Source organism: Rousettus aegyptiacus, unplaced genomic scaffold (genome assembly GCF_014176215.1).
Source record: "Rousettus aegyptiacus isolate mRouAeg1 unplaced genomic scaffold, mRouAeg1.p scaffold_m13_p_6, whole genome shotgun sequence".
Taxonomy (NCBI): domain Eukaryota; kingdom Metazoa; phylum Chordata; class Mammalia; order Chiroptera; family Pteropodidae; genus Rousettus; species Rousettus aegyptiacus.
Window position 1 is genome coordinate 75701540 of NW_023416309.1, and position 16246 is coordinate 75717785.

At 41.9% G+C, this 16246-nt stretch overlaps 1 protein-coding gene across 5 annotated transcripts; it reads left to right on the forward strand.

Annotated features, from left to right (window-relative positions):
• Positions 1-2990: 2990 nt before the first annotated feature.
• XAF1 (XIAP associated factor 1) lies at positions 2991-16193 on the forward strand. 5 transcript variants are annotated; one of them, XM_036223226.1, is made up of 8 exons: positions 2994-3226; positions 4633-4768; positions 5386-5442; positions 5815-6010; positions 7244-7329; positions 13257-13598; positions 15511-15583; positions 15739-16193. In XM_036223226.1, exons 1-7 carry the CDS (start codon positions 3195-3197, stop codon positions 15565-15567), a joined length of 906 nt encoding a protein of 301 aa, XP_036079119.1. In that variant the 5' UTR covers positions 2994-3194; the 3' UTR covers positions 15568-15583; positions 15739-16193. The 5 variants fall into 5 exon arrangements, with proteins under 5 accessions (XP_015994270.2, XP_015994271.2, XP_036079119.1 ...); XM_016138785.2 differs by lacking the exons at positions 15511-15583; positions 15739-16193 and adding an exon at positions 4104-4232 and having other exon boundaries at positions 2992-3226; positions 13257-15502; XM_016138787.2 differs by lacking the exon at positions 15511-15583.
• The last annotated feature ends 53 nt before the right edge of the window (positions 16194-16246 follow it).

The window sequence follows — 16246 nt, forward strand, 5'->3', positions numbered from 1 at the left end:
ATTAGGATGTATGAAAAACTCATGGTCGTTTCCATTTCCACCCCCATCACTGATTCCTGTCTTCTAGGATGTCTCGCTGTTGCACCCCACTTTACATCTCTACCACCCTCTTCATTCTGGGGGATCTCAGCAGGAGAAAACGTGTGCAAAAGCTCAGTTTTTTTTCACTAATGTTGATATTCACAAGACTACCAGAGGGAAACAGGAGTGGGAAGCAAAGGTCAGAGAGATTAAGGAATTTGCCTCCATGATGAGGAGGGGAATCAGGATGCTAACCCTGTCTCCCCCCACCACCAGCTGTCAAATAAGATGAATGGCGTCTTGCTTAGGTTTACAGACTCCTGACTCAGATCAACCTGGTTTTAGTCCCAGCTCTGACATCTGCTGTGTGACCTTGAATAAAGTATGTAACCTCTTATGTCTTCATGTCTATAAGTGTAAAATGGGATTAATAATTCTTACACCAGAGCTGTTAGGCAGATTAAAAAAAGATAATGCCTGTGAAATGCGTAGTATAATGTCTGGAACATAGGAAGTGTTTAAGCATTCATTTGTTATTACCTCCTATCATTTTCATCATTATTATTACCTCATACTGTCTTTCATTCAGTACTTGAATTTTTTCATTCAGTACTTGAATTTTTGAGTCTGACAGAAGGCTGGAGACCATGTCTGAGCCTCTTTCTTGATCTTGTTATCCTCCTCAGAAAAACCGCTCCACCCCATTTGCAGACTTCACAAGAATTCTCAGCCTGCTTGTACCACCGCTCGGTACATGGTTTGGAATCCGTCTGTTAGCACAGCTGTTTCTGGGGTCTGGGGAAATTCTGAGGACCCTAGAGGGAATACACACTAGAGTAGGTCCATTGAGCAGGCTGAGTTGGGGGGAGGGGTATGCAAGCAGCCTCCACATCCTGTTCCCATATCTCCACAGCACCCCATCCAGCGGGCTACCACCCCTTCTAAGATATGTGCTACCCTGGGCTGGCCCAGAAGAAGAGCTTGTCTGCACCTTGGCTTGGGTGGATTTTCTTTCAAGTTCACCCACAGGGGGATGTGAGAGCTGGGGCTCATCAAATCCTAGACTCTCCTAGCCTTGCTCCTGGAGCCAGATCCCCTCCAGCCTTAACTAGTTCATCTGGGGACAGGGCACTGACCAGGAAGAACCTCGGGGTCTCCTGGGACTTCCACCCACTGATCTCAGCCCTTTCTCTGCAGCAACCCAGCCCCAGGCTTTCTTCCATGAGCACGAAGTGTCTGTCCCCACGCTGCACATCTCCACTTCCAGAATTTTTGGTGAAATTCATCTGCCTCTGTCCTCTTATTCTTCAGACGGGAAAACCAAGGGCCATAGCTCAAGTCACAGTGCTGGCCCTGGAACTCAGAACCAGCCTTTTCCTTCTACACCAGTCGCTCTCAACTCCTCTGCACATTAGAATAGCCCAGGGCCTTTCAAAAACTCCAAAATCCCAGCCACGTGCCAGACCAGTGAAATCATACTCTCTGGAGCTGGGCAGGCATTTGTGGTTTTCTGTAAGTTCACTAAGCAATTCCAATGTGTGGATAAGTTTGGAAGCTACTGTCCTCCCACCAAGCACCAAGGACCGCAATAAATGGCCAGGCCCCAGGCTCAGTGCTTTGAGCAAATACCCATCTTGCCTCAGTGACCCCTATTTGATTTCTGACATTGTGAACATCAGGACAAACTTCTTAATGTATGAGTGAAAAGCTGCTATGTATTTGTCAGCTACTGTAAAGTTATGTACATGATGTGCTAACTAAAGCTGAAATAAATTAAAATGCTTAGACAGATGTTCAAAACTACAATCAAAATTCTCTAACTACATACTAATATCTTCACTGTGTTTATAAACAATAAAGGTGAATGTTGAAGCTAATTAAAGATGGGCTTGATTTTTTATGAATAAAGTTCTAGGAAAGAGAAATATGCATTAGATCTAAAATTTTTTAACATAAAGTATATGATATTCAAGTGTTTCTAATGGAGTTACAATTAATTGCAAATTTTTTAGTTCTCATCGAGCAATTAGATAACCTCTTTTACCATTTTTATTTATCTACTAGTTGCACCCTGCTTCTCCATGTGGGTAGAACTCAAGTAGACAAATAAATGTTCTATATTCACTCGATTCAATAATGTACGTATAATTTTGGACATGTGTTGCTTTTAACCGAACTTAATGTCTTTGACTCTCAGATTTTGGGTTAATGAGTCTAGCTGTTGAGAGCTGTCTGGGTCATGGACTCCCTTTGAGTGTCTGCTAAAAACATTGGCTCTTCCTTGGGAACAGGCACATACTCACATCAAAGCAATTTTGCACACAATTTCTGGGAGCACCTGGATACCTAAAGTCCCCTTGGCCCCTAGTCGAGTCCAAAAAAATGAGGAAACGGAAGCCCAAAAGGCTAAGGTGACTCAAGCTGCCACTTAATTATACTCTCAGGATTCGAATGAATTCCAGTCTACCAACCCTATGGCCATTCCAGGATAAACAATCCAAGGGCTGCTTTACCTGGTTCAAAGCCTAATTCTACTGCCTATTAGCTAAGCAATGTGCAAGCTACATCACCCTCTCTGTCCCTTGGTTTCTTTGTCTGGAGACGGGGATGATGAAAACAAAACCTTCCTCACTTGCCCGTCATCTTGTTAGTGTTATAGTGGCATTTGCTACAATTATTTACAAGTGAGGGAAAAAACACTGTGATGTGGCCCAAAGCCTGCAGTCCTGGGACACACCACTCTGCATCCCCAGTTCCTCCTGGGACATGGCAAACCACCTCTCTCAGGCAGAGGGAAGACCAGTGACAAGAGGAGAGGATGGAAGGGGGTAGAGAGATTCCGATGCTGTGAAGCCAGCCTGGGAGAGGGGTGGGGCTGCTGCATGGGGGAGGCCTGACCTAATTTAGGTCCCACCCTTGGGGTGGTAGAAACAGTTGGTCACTACAGTAAGGGTGACAGTACAGGCCAAGCGAGGAAGTGGGGGAAGGCTGGGCTGGCCACACTACAGAAGGGCTTTCTGGGAGTGTCCAGCCACAGGAACCTTCAAGCAGCCCTGGCAGAGAGTTCTGAAAAACTCCTCCTTCCTTGAAGCTGTGGGCTGGGCTGTGGGATCACTTTCAGTTTTGTTTCTGGAAGAAACGAAACTTGACAAGAAGACTCTGGAGACCAGAGCATGGAGGGAGCCTTCCAGGCGTGCAGGAACTGGTAAGGAGCTGCTTCTCTAGCGGTGACCTGAGGTTCCCTAGTGAGAGGAGCAGACAGAATGTGGCTGTTTCTGAAATGAGGAGAACAGGAGGGACAAGGCGGCTACTGTGGCTCCCGAGGCAGGAAAGGCCTAAACTCAGTAGATCTCTGAGATAATGGAATAAGAAGTGGTTGGCATTACCTAACACCATTGAAACTTGCTCCTTCCACCTGCCCTCCAAGATAGTCTAGATTTTCTTGGATAGTCCTGAAGCCAAAAAGCCAGGCTAATTGTACTTGCCCGGCTACTCGTACTTAATCAGATCTCGGGTCCTAATTCAGGGTTCTGATCATATGGCCTTCACACCAGTCCAAGACTATTCCCCACTCATCTTGAGAAGGAACTGTGGGGTGAGGTAAGAGGGACTTAGCAAGGGTCCAGGATCACACCTCTAACTCAGGGGAACCTGGCCATTGAAGGGCCTCGCTCTCAAAGCTCCCCACCTGTGGGAACCAGGAGACTTCCTGCCCAAAGATCTTTGCTCCATTCACACCCTTCTGGCTCTCAGGTATAGGAACCAGCTCAGGAGAAAGAGCTGAGGGGACAGGACAAAGCGAACTGGGAAAGCGAAGTGAAAGCGCCTCGTTTCACTTCGATCAGCTCTGCTGCAAGCAAGAGCTGAGCAAAGTGAAAGGAGGCATTTCTTGGTGGTAAGGAGTGTTAAGAAATACCCTGCCCAGGAGCTAGGAGACTCAGAAGCTTGTGTTCCTTGGGGTCTCCAAGAAAAGACCCAGGGCCTCTCTGTGGGATACACAGGTGAGCCTGGAGGCAGGGGATAGGTGGATGGCTTCTCACTCTGAAACACAGAGATTCTGAAAGTTGGCATTGCCTTTACAGGAAGCGTGGGTATGCCAGGGCTGGATTCCCAACCAGCTGTGGGCCAAGCAGAGGAACACTTGAAAACAAGAAAAAATGTTTGAAAGAATCTGATATTTGTAATTTCATCTTTTAAACAGCTCTGCTGAGGTATAATTCATATTAATTGCCTTTGTGGTACATTTTTAAAGAGTACCCTTTGACATATGTGTAAACCCATGAAACCATCACCACAATCAGGATAATGAACCTGTCTATCACACTAAAAAGTTTTCTAGTGCCCCTTTGTAATCTTTCCCTCTTGCTCCTTCTCTCCCACCTCCACTAGCTGGGGCAATATGAGAGTGTCATAGAGTATCCTTACACTTATTTTATGATTTCGCATTTCTGTTTGGGATCCACATGGGGAAGGAGGATAGGTGGCATCGTCATCACATTTTCAGTGCTTGAGGCCTCAAAAGGTCTTAGCCCAGCAACCCTGGATGTGAAATATGGCTCCACATTTTATACCATGCAATAAGCCTGTTTTTCTTCTCACTTGATCCTGCAGCAAAAGAAGTGTGGCCTCTGCCCACTTGGTTCTCCACGAGGCCTACTGCCAGCTGTTTCTGGTCCTCTGCCCGGAGTGCAAGGAACCCATCTTACAGGGGAAGATGGATGAGCACTGCAAGAATGGGCACAAGCAGGTGAGGCAGCCCAAGGAGGGACGGAAGTGGGAGCACTGGGATGCGAGGCAGAGTCCGGTCCTTGCTGAACCAACTGGCTTAGTTGCCATGGGAAAGTCATTTAGCCTGGGCCCCCCTCTGTCAAGTGGACATGATAATTCTCATACTAAACTGCCTTTCTCATGCCAAACTGAGTCTACTCCCAGTTTTCTCATTCCCCACTCTTTCCCTACAGGCTTAAGGGTTTGGCCAAGGCAAGGGGTTTGTTTCAGGAAAGGCTAAATGTTCTTTTGAGATTTGTGAAAAGGAGAAGCAGGAAAGAGACCCTCCAGAAGGCAGTCATGGTCAAGTTCAGTCTAAGGCTGACTTCTTTTTTCCTACTCTTTCATGTCAATCCCTTCTTGGGCCCCTCATTTATCTTTCTGGAGATCCTCAAGATCGGGCATCTGTTTCAACTCAATGGGTCTTTCAAATACTTCTTGAACACAAGGCTGATACCACAGGGTGACTGAGGTAACCATACCTGACCGCCACCTCTAGGAGCTCAGAGACCCAAACCTGCAACGTGCAAGCCAAGGCAGACATTGAGGAGGGCCGCAAGTGTTGGTTGGGACCCGAGTTTCTCTCTCTGTGTTTAGGTCGGGTGTGCGATGTGCCAGCAGAGCATGCAGAAGCACCTGCTGGAGTCTCATGAGGTGAGAGTCGAGTGTGATTCATCCTTTACAGCCAAGCAGCCAACCTGGGAAGAGAGGGAGGGGAAGGAGCGACCAATGATATATGTCCACCTGACCTCTCACCTCACCTAAGTAGGTTTGGCGAACAGTGGTGAACTAGCTGACCACGGGGACACAGAGCCTCTTGTCTCCATAGAGGCTGGCCAGAAGGGCTTGCCATGGTCCATGAGCCCAAGAGAGCTCAAATTCTCTGAAGAGAGTCCCTATTCTGGCCCTTCCCATCTACTTTCTTATTGGCTTCCATCCCCTAAGTAAACAAGCTCATATCCATCCCAACTGGGCTGCAGTGGCTCCAGGCCAGTAACCATGCCCATCCCGCCTGCCTCCCTGCAGGCCACAGAATGCCAGGAGCGCCCTGTGGAGTGTAAGTTCTGTGAGGTGGCTGTGCGCCTCAGCATGCTGGAGATCCATGAGCACCACTGTGGCAACCGGATAGAGCTCTGCCCAGACTGTGGCCAGCTCATCAAGCTCCCAGTGCTGGCCAAGCACAGAGATGTGTGCCAGAGTGAGCAAGCCCAGCTCAGGAGAGGTGAGCAATGCAGGCTGAGGAGGAAAAGGGAAGCCTCAAGGAAAGGGAGCCTCTCCTGTGTGGGATGCAAGGAATGTAGGTGTTCAACAGGACAGATGACATGTGTATGACAGATGTGCAAGTCTCAAATTCATTTGGCCATTCTAGTTCTAGACCATGTACTGGAGAGGACTTCTTGTATGTTTGCTATGGGCTTCAAATGGCTAGTCCAGGGAGACCAAGAAGCAGGACGTGGGGGCCTGGGAGCCACACAGATGGGTGCAGAGGCAACAGGGGCCCTACATGATAGGAGGCTTCCTTGGAACTCCTCCAGCACAATCCTAGCCTGGCAGAGATCTACCTGTATCCTCTTACAGATGAGAAACACATGCACAGAATAAATCAGGGGCTTGCTAGATGCAAAAATAAAGGACATCCAAGTTTCCCAGCATCAAAGCCAGAGTTTTTTCTACCAGCAGCAGTACACCAAAGGAAATTAGCTGTAGCTCCTGATCTTTGGGCTTATGTGGTGGCTCCCTAGTACCATTTCATGTTCTCTGGACCTAGTTACCTCTTTTAGAGGTGTATTGACAGAAGACACAAGCCATCAATGTAACATATCTTCTGTTTGACTTCACTGATTGTTTATTAACATGGTAACATGTGAAGAGAGCCTAAAATGCCTTGGACATGAATCTCTCCTAGTAAACAATCGATCCAAGGTCGAAATTGGCAAAGGAAAATCTGGAATGCTTGAGAGTCAAGTACGTTTCCTTCGTTCCAGCATGGCTGGGCTTTAGCACAACCCTACTTCAAAATAACTTCATCAACGCAACTTCGACAAGACAACACAGCACAATCCAATCAGCAAAGATACGTGCAATAACACCTGATTTGATCCCAGAGCTCAGAAACTTGGTGAAGTGAAAGAGCAGTCAGATTGGATGGGACTGACATCTGTGGTAATGGCTCCCTTCTTCTCCTTAGAAACCAGTCCTTCTCCAGGAAAATAGTTCTTCATCATGGTCATGTGCTTCCCTGAGTGAACCTCTGTGGCCATAAAGGAAATGATGTGGATTATTCTGCTCAAGGTTGCTTATGGGTTCAAGGACATTGTCAGTGCAGGACACTCATGGCCCGGCAGGTTCGGGACAGTTCACACTTATGACTACAGGCGATGTATGCAGCTGTGGGACAGTTGGGCTATTATTGTCAAGGGCAATCATTTTTGGTGTTATTTCTGTGTTTATTCAGGGAAGAGAATTTCAGCTCCTGAAAGAAATAGCTACTGTCATTATTGCAACAGAATGATCCCAGGAAATAAGTATTTACACCATGTGGTGAGTAGCAATTAGTCATTTTCTAATGGTGCCCATACTTGTCCGTATTCCAAAAAGTGTGGAATGAAAGGTAGATTCAGTTTTACATAGCCTAGATATTAGAGGGTCTTGTATTTATTTTTGCTTTGCTCAAATTGTGAATTGCTTTAGGCTAATTTATAATATATAATTGGTGTCCATTTGTGCCAGCTCTTCAAAGAACCTTCCTGACCAGTCCAGCTATCCCTGATCACCTCTGAACATCAACCTTCAGGGCCTGGACATTGCAATTTGGTCCTCAATAGGACCTGCCTTGTAATTTTCCATCTCTTGTCTATTAGACTGTGAGCTCCTTCACAAAAGTGAATGATTTTCTCCATCTTCCCATAATAAAGCTGATCTCAGTGCTGGGTACCAAAGGAGAACTCTGTAGAGTGTAATGATGTGTTTGGTTGGTTGATTTTGCCTGGGAACACTCACAGACTCTTCCCTCCATAGCTCTAAGCACCTTTTGGTGCTTCAGCTGTGCCCAGTCACTTCCCTTTTTTGCAGGATGGAGCATTTTCCCTCTGGGAAAATTTACCAAGGCTTTACTCCAAGGAACTCATCTCCTTCTTGAACAGAGAGCTATTTATCCTTTCTTAACCCCTCAGTTCAGAGAACTTTAAATATCAGAACTAAAGAAACCTTAGGCCAATTTAGATCTTTTTGTTTATTGCAGTAAAACACACATAACATAAATTCATCATTAATGATATTTAATACTTTCACAAAGTTGTGCACCATCACTTCCGTCTACCTCCAGAACATTTTCACCGTCCCAAAGAGAAACCTGTACCCTTAAGCAGTCACTCCCTTCCTCTCCCTCTCTCCAGCCCCTAGCAACCACTAATCTGCTTTCTGTCTCTATGGATTTGGCTATTCTGGACATTTCATATAAGGGGAATCATATAATATGTGGTCTTATGTGATTGGCTTCTCTTAGCATAATGTTTTCAAGGTGTATCCATGTTGTAGCATGTGTCAGTGCTTCATCCTTGTATGGCCTTTATGGTCATACTACCCTTTGTTTACCTATTCATCCATCAATAGACATTTGGGTTATTTCCACCTTTCAGCTCCTTGCTTTTGGAAACGTGGTCTATGGGCCAACAGTATCAGCATTACCCGGGAGCTTGTTAGAAATACAGAACCTCAGGCTCTCCCTCTAGAAATGCCAAATCAGAAATGCAGTTTCACAACATCCATTGTAATTGGAGGTTGAGAAACAATGAACCCAGCCAAGCGCTTCTCAGCCTTAGCCGCACACTGAAATCTCCTGTGTTTTCCTTAATGCTGATGCTTATCCTATTACATAAGTGGTCCATATCTTTCCTTTGAATCAGAAGATACTTGGTGAGCATCAAAGCAAAAGTGGAGCTGACGACTCCCCTTCAAAATGTCCTGACTGAACACCTAAACACTTACTTGAAGCTCTGATAAACATTGTACTGGATTTGTGGTCAGAAACCCTGAATTTTAGTTCTGCTCTGCCACTTACTAGCTGTGTAGTTTCCCTGAGCATCTTTTTTTCTTTCGAGAAAAATGAGGATAATGATTTATCTGTTTCTTCATGAAAAGACCACTCACCACCATGTGTACCTCCATACCAGTACACACACACACACACACACACACACTGCTTTCCCACTTGTTAATCATAAAGGAACTTTCTATGTTCCTTTCTTCATCTGGCTGGTACACTACATCCCATCTTTTCTGCCTACACAAGGTCATTGCTCCATTGTTCCAGTAACTCTCCCTTCTCTCTCCTATAACAGGGAGAGGTGAAATGAGCTGCACATGTAGGCAGCAACAGTCTCAAACTGTCCACTCCAGTATGTTCTAGCATTTGGTATAATAAGATTTTAAAGGGGTAGTATTAACAAATATTTATATTGATAGTGCAATCTTTGGTCCTACATGGAAAACGTTCTCGCTCTCTCTTTTTTTTAATTTGCAAATTAGGGACTGAAATCGCTTACACCAGGTGGTTTTATGGTTCTCAGTCTTTCACTTTATATTAACAAGACCCAAAAACAGAAAAAAAAAAACAAACCCAACTTCTCTTGCTTTAATTTCCTGCCAGACACCATCTTTCTTTGTTCCCCTTTGTGCTAAAATGTTTGAACAAGTCGTCTCCAGTCACCACCCCCATTTCTTCTTCGCCCATTCTTACACCCACTCCAATCTGGCTTTTGTGTCTGCATCCCCCACTCCCAACCAAAATAAAACTCTCTTGTCAAAATCAGTAATGACCTTCACATTGCTAAATCCAATGGTCAGTTCTCCGTCCTCGATTTTTGAGACCACCGTTCATCACTCCCTCTTCTTCAGTTCGCTATTCAGTTCACTTTTTCAATTCGCCTCTTTCTTGGCTTCTAGAATATTAAACTATTCTGGTTTTCAATTACCTCACTGGTCTCTCCTTCTCTTGCTCTCCAACCTCTTAATTTGGGAGTCCTAGAGTTCATTTCTTGTATTCTTCTCCACCTATACTTACTGCCTCAATTATTTAATCAAATCTCGTGATTTTTAAAAATGCCTTATATAGACAGACACTTCCAAATCTATATCCCATTCTAGACTTTTCTCACAAACTCCAGACTCATATCACTGCCTACTCCATAGACTCACTTGAATATTTTATAAACAACCTATTTAAAATTGTTACCCGCCTCCCCATCCCACATTTATCATCCCCCTTGCCTTTCTCTACTATTTTCTTTTGCCTAGCACTTATCAACTTCTAACACATTATCTAATTTATTTCTTTAGTAAGCCCTTGTTAGCAGTCTCCTACCGGCCCAGTTAAAGCACAAGCTCCACTGCTCTCCTTCATACTAATTGCTCCCAAGTCACAAATTCTCTACTTTCTAATTCTTTCAACTATTTCTTCTGGCATTCCATATTTCTAAAGTACATTCTCATACTGCTAATGCTTTTTATTTTCTTTCAATTGTTGACATTATCCATTAATTCATAAGGATTTAAGAATATTGATTTTGCTTTATTACACCACTTATCCTACACACACCTCCAAGTTTCTTCTCTCCATCCTCCCAATTTATTGATATCACCCATTTTGGTTAAATTAACAATCAATATTAAATTACAACCATGTAAATATTATATTATTAGGACCAGGTAAATGTTATATATGGCTATGCCATACAAACTTCCATTACATTTGGTTTCTTCTACAACTTTTTGTTTTCCCTAGAGTTAATAATGGCTTTAATTTTTCATATGCTTCACTCTCTAGGTACCTATCACTAAGTCATCCCTAAAACTTTCTATAAGATCTGAAAATTCCCCCTTCAGTACAATCAAACACATCAGATATTCTATTCATTTCATTTTCAGGGAATGTGGCTCCTCAGGCCTGATGAGTAGCTGTCATTCTGGAAATTTCTTCCGCTATCTCCCATGTTGGAGTTGTTCCCTAAATTTTAGGTTCAGACCTTTTTCTTTCTTGTTTTACTTTCTTTGGTGGAACATATCCCTGAATAGTTCTTGAGAAGTAATGCATGGGAGGCCAACTATGTCTGAAAATGATAGCTTGGATGGCTATAGAATCTATCTACCATCTTAATTTTTTAAATGATATAACAAAAATTTTCAACAAATATAAAAGGAGCAAATATTTTAAAATCCTATGTATTCATCACCCAGATATATCAATTATCAAAAGTTTTCAACATTTGCTTCATCTGTCTTTTTCCTTTCTTTTTTGTTTTTTTCTGAAGTATTTTAACACAAATCGAAGATATCCTGTTCATTCCATTCATCATTCTTTAATATCCATCTTAAAAATAGTCAATTTCTTAACTACAAAATGCCTTTATTATTCTCAACAGTAGTAACAATAATTCTTTTCTACAATCTTTTTGGAGTCTTCCATTTACCATGCTCATTCATTACTGCTGCTACTACTTTTTCCTCTCTTACCTTCTACTGAATTAAGAAATTTTTCTTCATTTTCTTTCTTCTTTTCTACTCATTTGACAATTTTTCATTCTATTTCTATATTTACTACCCTTAACATCTTAACATGAATACCTGACTTCATAAAGTCTAAAATTAATCATATTTTCTGCCCTCTTACAAACAATACGTGGATTTGAGAATATGTTAACTCTGATCCTCCAGTCCCACCATATATGTAAATAGTGCCAGAATAATTTAGTTCCATCTTGTTTTCATACTATCCCTCTTTAGTCATTATTACTTTGTTGTCTTATGCAACTCATGCCTGCTTGGATATACCCGCATGTTTACCTTTTTCTTTGCTCACATCCTTTCTTGAACCCCAAGCTTGCCTTCTCAGGAAGATTTTTCTCTTCCTGAAATACACTTTTCAGTTCCTTCAGCAAGAAACTGAGTAGCAAATCTTTAGTTGCCTGAACATGTGCTACTTCTTTCTGCATTCTTGAATAGTTTAGTTGGATATCAAGGTATAGGTTAACAGTTACTTTCTCTTAGCATTTTGAAAATTATTCTACCATCTTCTCACCTCTGATTGCTGTTGATAATCTTTCCATGTAATTCTCTGCTTTCTGTATAATTGTCTTTTTTTGGTAGATAACCTTCATCTTTGGTTGATTTCAAGATCCTCTTTGCCTTTGATCATCTGTGATTTCACCACAACCAAGCAAAGGATTTATATTTACTCATACTGCTCAGAACTATGTTCTCAAGTGTGTTTTTTCTCTCTCTCTTTTTCCTCAAGATTTCTCCTGCTGAATCTAAAGATTTATATTCTTAATCAGTTGAGAAAAAGTCTCAGCTCTAATCCCTGTGGACCCTCATTGTTGCCAATTCTCCTATGTTCTCCCACTTCTTTCTGTGGAACATAATGGATGTATATTAGACCTTCTCATTCTAATTGCATGTCTCCTAGGACGTTTCACACTTTTTCCATTTCTCTCTCTTATATTCTGGCAATTTCACCCATTGAGTTTTCATTTCTATCTCTATCAGTCATTCAAATTTGCCTACTCCTTGTTTATAGGATCTTATTCTTTTATCTTGTTTTACTCACTTTTAATTAATTTTACACTCCTATCCTACAGTTCTCTTATCTGAACATCTTGGAGACTAATCCTGCTATTGATTGTATCTATGACTCTTACTCAAGGTAAATTGCTTCCTTGTGTATTTGTGAGTCCGAACTGTAATTTTTCTATTTGGTGGGACACTTATCTGTGAGAATCTTATATGACCTAGTTTGAAGTTATGTACCTTCCAGAGGGATTTCATTATTGCTTCTGCCATACATCCCAATATTTATGTTAATTCTTCTGCTCGAGTATTCTCAGACCATGAGGTTAATGTAAATCTGAGCCTCAGGTACAAAAATGGCATGGGCCTGTGATTTTGAGTTTTTGGTAGTGTCAGTTTTTCTTCCCCACACTCAAATTCCAGCTCAAGGTAGACACGCTCCCTTGCCACTTTTCTTTTCAAATTAGCTTATTCTTTACTTTTAGACACCATAGTTTAGTCTTCTTTGTTCTCAGCTTTATTCATGGAAAGGGAAGTCATACTTCCAATTCCCCACAGTATGTGAATAAGATTCTTCTATCATCCAAGCCCTTAGTTGCAAGATTAACCACAAATCTCCTCCCAAAGTGTCATGTACTTAACAGGTTGGGTCTCTATCCCTGGAACGTGGAGCTTGCCTGCTTACTTGCTTGCTTGCTCACTCGATTGATTGATTGATTGATTGATTGATTGGATGGTTGCTTTCTTAAAAAGTCAGCTATCGACTTAAATTGTTGTTTGTCATACTTTATCAAGCATTTCTAAGTGTTTGTAGTGGAAAGTTTTCAGGTTATCTAATCTATTGTGTTGTCCAACCATTAAAGCCAAAGTCATTTTTAAATCTGATATATTACTCACAATTGCAGGATAAATGTCGTACAATATCAGAGTCTGCAAAATATCTTCCAATTGGAGAGCCAAGCATTTCTCCTCCACCCCTTCCAAGTCAGGCTTCCGAAGATCAAACTTTCACAGCAGAAAAAGATGTCCGTCCAAAGACGAAAAATATAAACAGATTTCCTCTTCTTCCTGAAAATTCAACAAAGCAAGCACCAAGTGGCACAAATAAAACCATGGATCTACATTTGAAGTCAGAGCACAAGCCTTGGGTCACCTCAACTACAGAAGATGAGGCAGCCTATGACATTCTGAGGAGATGTTCTCAGTGTGGTATCCTGCTTCCCCTGCCGACACTGGACCGGCATCAGGTACCCAGCCTCTGTTCTCTCCTTACCTGGCTGTCAACCATTTGGACAGGGTTTAGAGAAATCCAAGCCCTGCAGGATCTTCCCATACACTGCCACTGGGTAGGCCCTTCCTTATCTCCCCCTTCTCTGTGTGCCCAAACACACTCTATGGTAACATTTACCACCTGGTTTGTTTGTATAATCTCCCAGAGACTGGGCCATCTTTGAAGGTAGGGCCAGATCTTTCATCTCTGTGTCTTCAGTTCCTGGCCCAACAGCTGACCACAGCAAATGCTCCAAAACTCTCGATTTAAATGAATGAAGCAGAGCGCATACAGTCTAGCTCTCTCGTGGTAGAGATAAGGCAACTGAGGCCCAGACAACAGAGCCTTGGTCAAGATCCTAAACCAGCTAGTGTCTCGCCTCCAGCAAATCAAGATGTACTTCCAGCGGATCAGGATTTTTAGCCTCTATAGCCAGACTTTTCTGCCCTAGATTATTTTCTAGTAATAACAGAATTAAGCATTAGAGGTAGTTAATTATATGCCAATTACAATGCAAAGCTCTTTACAAATGGTTAATCTACATTACAAACAATAGGCAGGTATTTTATCCCTATTTTATAGATAAAGAAAATGGACAGAAAGTCTGAGTAGCTTCCCTAGGGTTATACAATTTTGTCACAGAATCCAGCCTGGGATCCACCAGTATATAGTTCCAAAGTTAATGCTCTTAAGCTCCAGACAGAATACTTTACTTAAAAGAAAAAGAAAAAGAAGAAAAAAAACCTTTTAGTATTTTTTTTGTTTTTCACAACACAAAAGTACTAGATTTTGTTGTAACCAGTTGATATAATACCATACAAAGAAATATAGAGGCAAAGCTAATCCTCCTCACTCTCACCCCAGCTCCTCCGCAGTCCCATGCCCTGAGATACCAACGTCGGAAGGCTGGTGGGTGTCTCAAAACTTTACCTTTGCTCACACAAACCTGAACAAGCTTACACAAGGTTTGAATTTTTTCTTTTCACCACACATTATTTTCCTGTATTCATTACTCGGCCATTTTTTTTTCACTTAATATATGATGCACACTCCTTACCAAAAAAAAAGTAGACCCAAATCTTATTTGTCTAACTTCTTTATACATCTATATATGCACATAATCATATAATTTTACAAGTATGGATGAATTTCAGTCTTGCTGGGGGTGTTATTAGAGCCATAAAATCTCTTGCCTCCCATAATTTGTTTCCTTCCACACTTTCCTCTATCCTTATATAAAAGGGTTGATGGATTTAGCAAATGAAAATATATTGCTTAGAGAAGAATAACTACAAACTAACTGAATGGGACACACTTATGCTAAAAAAAATCTTCATTTCTCCAAAATTAGCCTTTAACTGGACATTCCTGTATTTCATCTGGCAACCCTATTATATAACCACATACAAACATACACATTTGGAGTCCAGTTATAAACATTTCTTTGCATCTTAATGTTATTTTTTTCCAGGGCTCTAACAATTTTTTTTCAATTACAGTTGACATTCTATATTATTTTATATTAGTTTCAGGTGTGCGGCATATAGTGGTTAGACATTTACACAATTTGCATCTTAATATTATGATTCAGCAATACCTGAGGACATCTCTCCAAGTCAAATGATATGGCTTTTCTTTTTTAATGGCTGCATAAGAGTCCTTGGCATGGGTGTTCGCTAATCTGTCCCTCCACCCCCTGATGACAGCAGGCCTCTAGTAAACACTGTCCCAAGCCTGCCCTAGGCCTCTCCTGGCTCACTGGGCCCCATGCTTTTTCTCTGCAATCTGTAGCTCAGTGTTTCTGCTTCTGGAACTGGGGATAGCAATATCCAGAGACTGGTGCTTCTCACTTTAAACTCATCAAACTTTTTTTATATCCATTTCTTTAGGAGAAATGTCGATGGTTAACTTCATTTAAAGAAAAACAAATGAGGAACTCCAGCTAGATTTGGAAAAGAAAAGGTACTCCAGATTTAGAAAATTTCATTTTAATGCTGGTTTTCCTGCTTAATTTCTGTGGTAGTCCTTACTTGTGAGAAGAGATAGGTTTTATTCCTTGGATTTCCTTCCTATGGGAGAAAAGGTTTGGATTGAACTGTTTTTCTTTTTTTTTGAAGGGAGATGTTGATTTGCCCAAGATCTGCAGATAAACTAGTTGGAGAAAAGCCTCCAGCCCTTCTGCCTGAGAATTCCAATAAAGCATCTGGGGCCTATACCCTGGACACCTTGGGGACCCCAACTTCATCTATTTTACATTCCCATTAGCAATATATGAGAAATCAAGTTTCCCCACATTCCCTGGCCAGCATTGCTGTTGTCATTGTCATTTTTTCCCTAACTGTAGCTATTCTAACTGGTATGTGGTCATAATCTTACTGTAGTTTCAAACTGTATTTCTCCAAAGTCGAATAATGTTGAACATCTTTTCATTTGCTTATTTGTCATTTGAAATGTCTGTTCACGTCTTCTGCCCATTTTCTTAATGGACCGTTTGTATTTTTACTGTTGACTTTTGAGATTACATGTGTGTATATACATGGTCCTCAAAGAATAAAAACTATCCTCCCTGGAAGCTTCTCCTTTACCTTTCTTTTAAATTCCTCACTGGTTTTCTTCCAGAGCAAG

Bases quoted from the DNA above. Each gene is read 5' to 3' on its own strand.
- XAF1 (XM_016138784.2), top strand. From the start codon at position 3,195: ATGGAGGGAGCCTTCCAGGCGTGCAGGAACTG. The intron at 4,769-5,385 runs GTGAGGCAGCCC...CTCTGTGTTTAG, and splicing joins GCAAGAATGGGCACAAGCAG to GTCGGGTGTGCGATGTGCCA. The intron at 5,443-5,814 runs GTGAGAGTCGAG...GCCTCCCTGCAG, and splicing joins ACCTGCTGGAGTCTCATGAG to GCCACAGAATGCCAGGAGCG.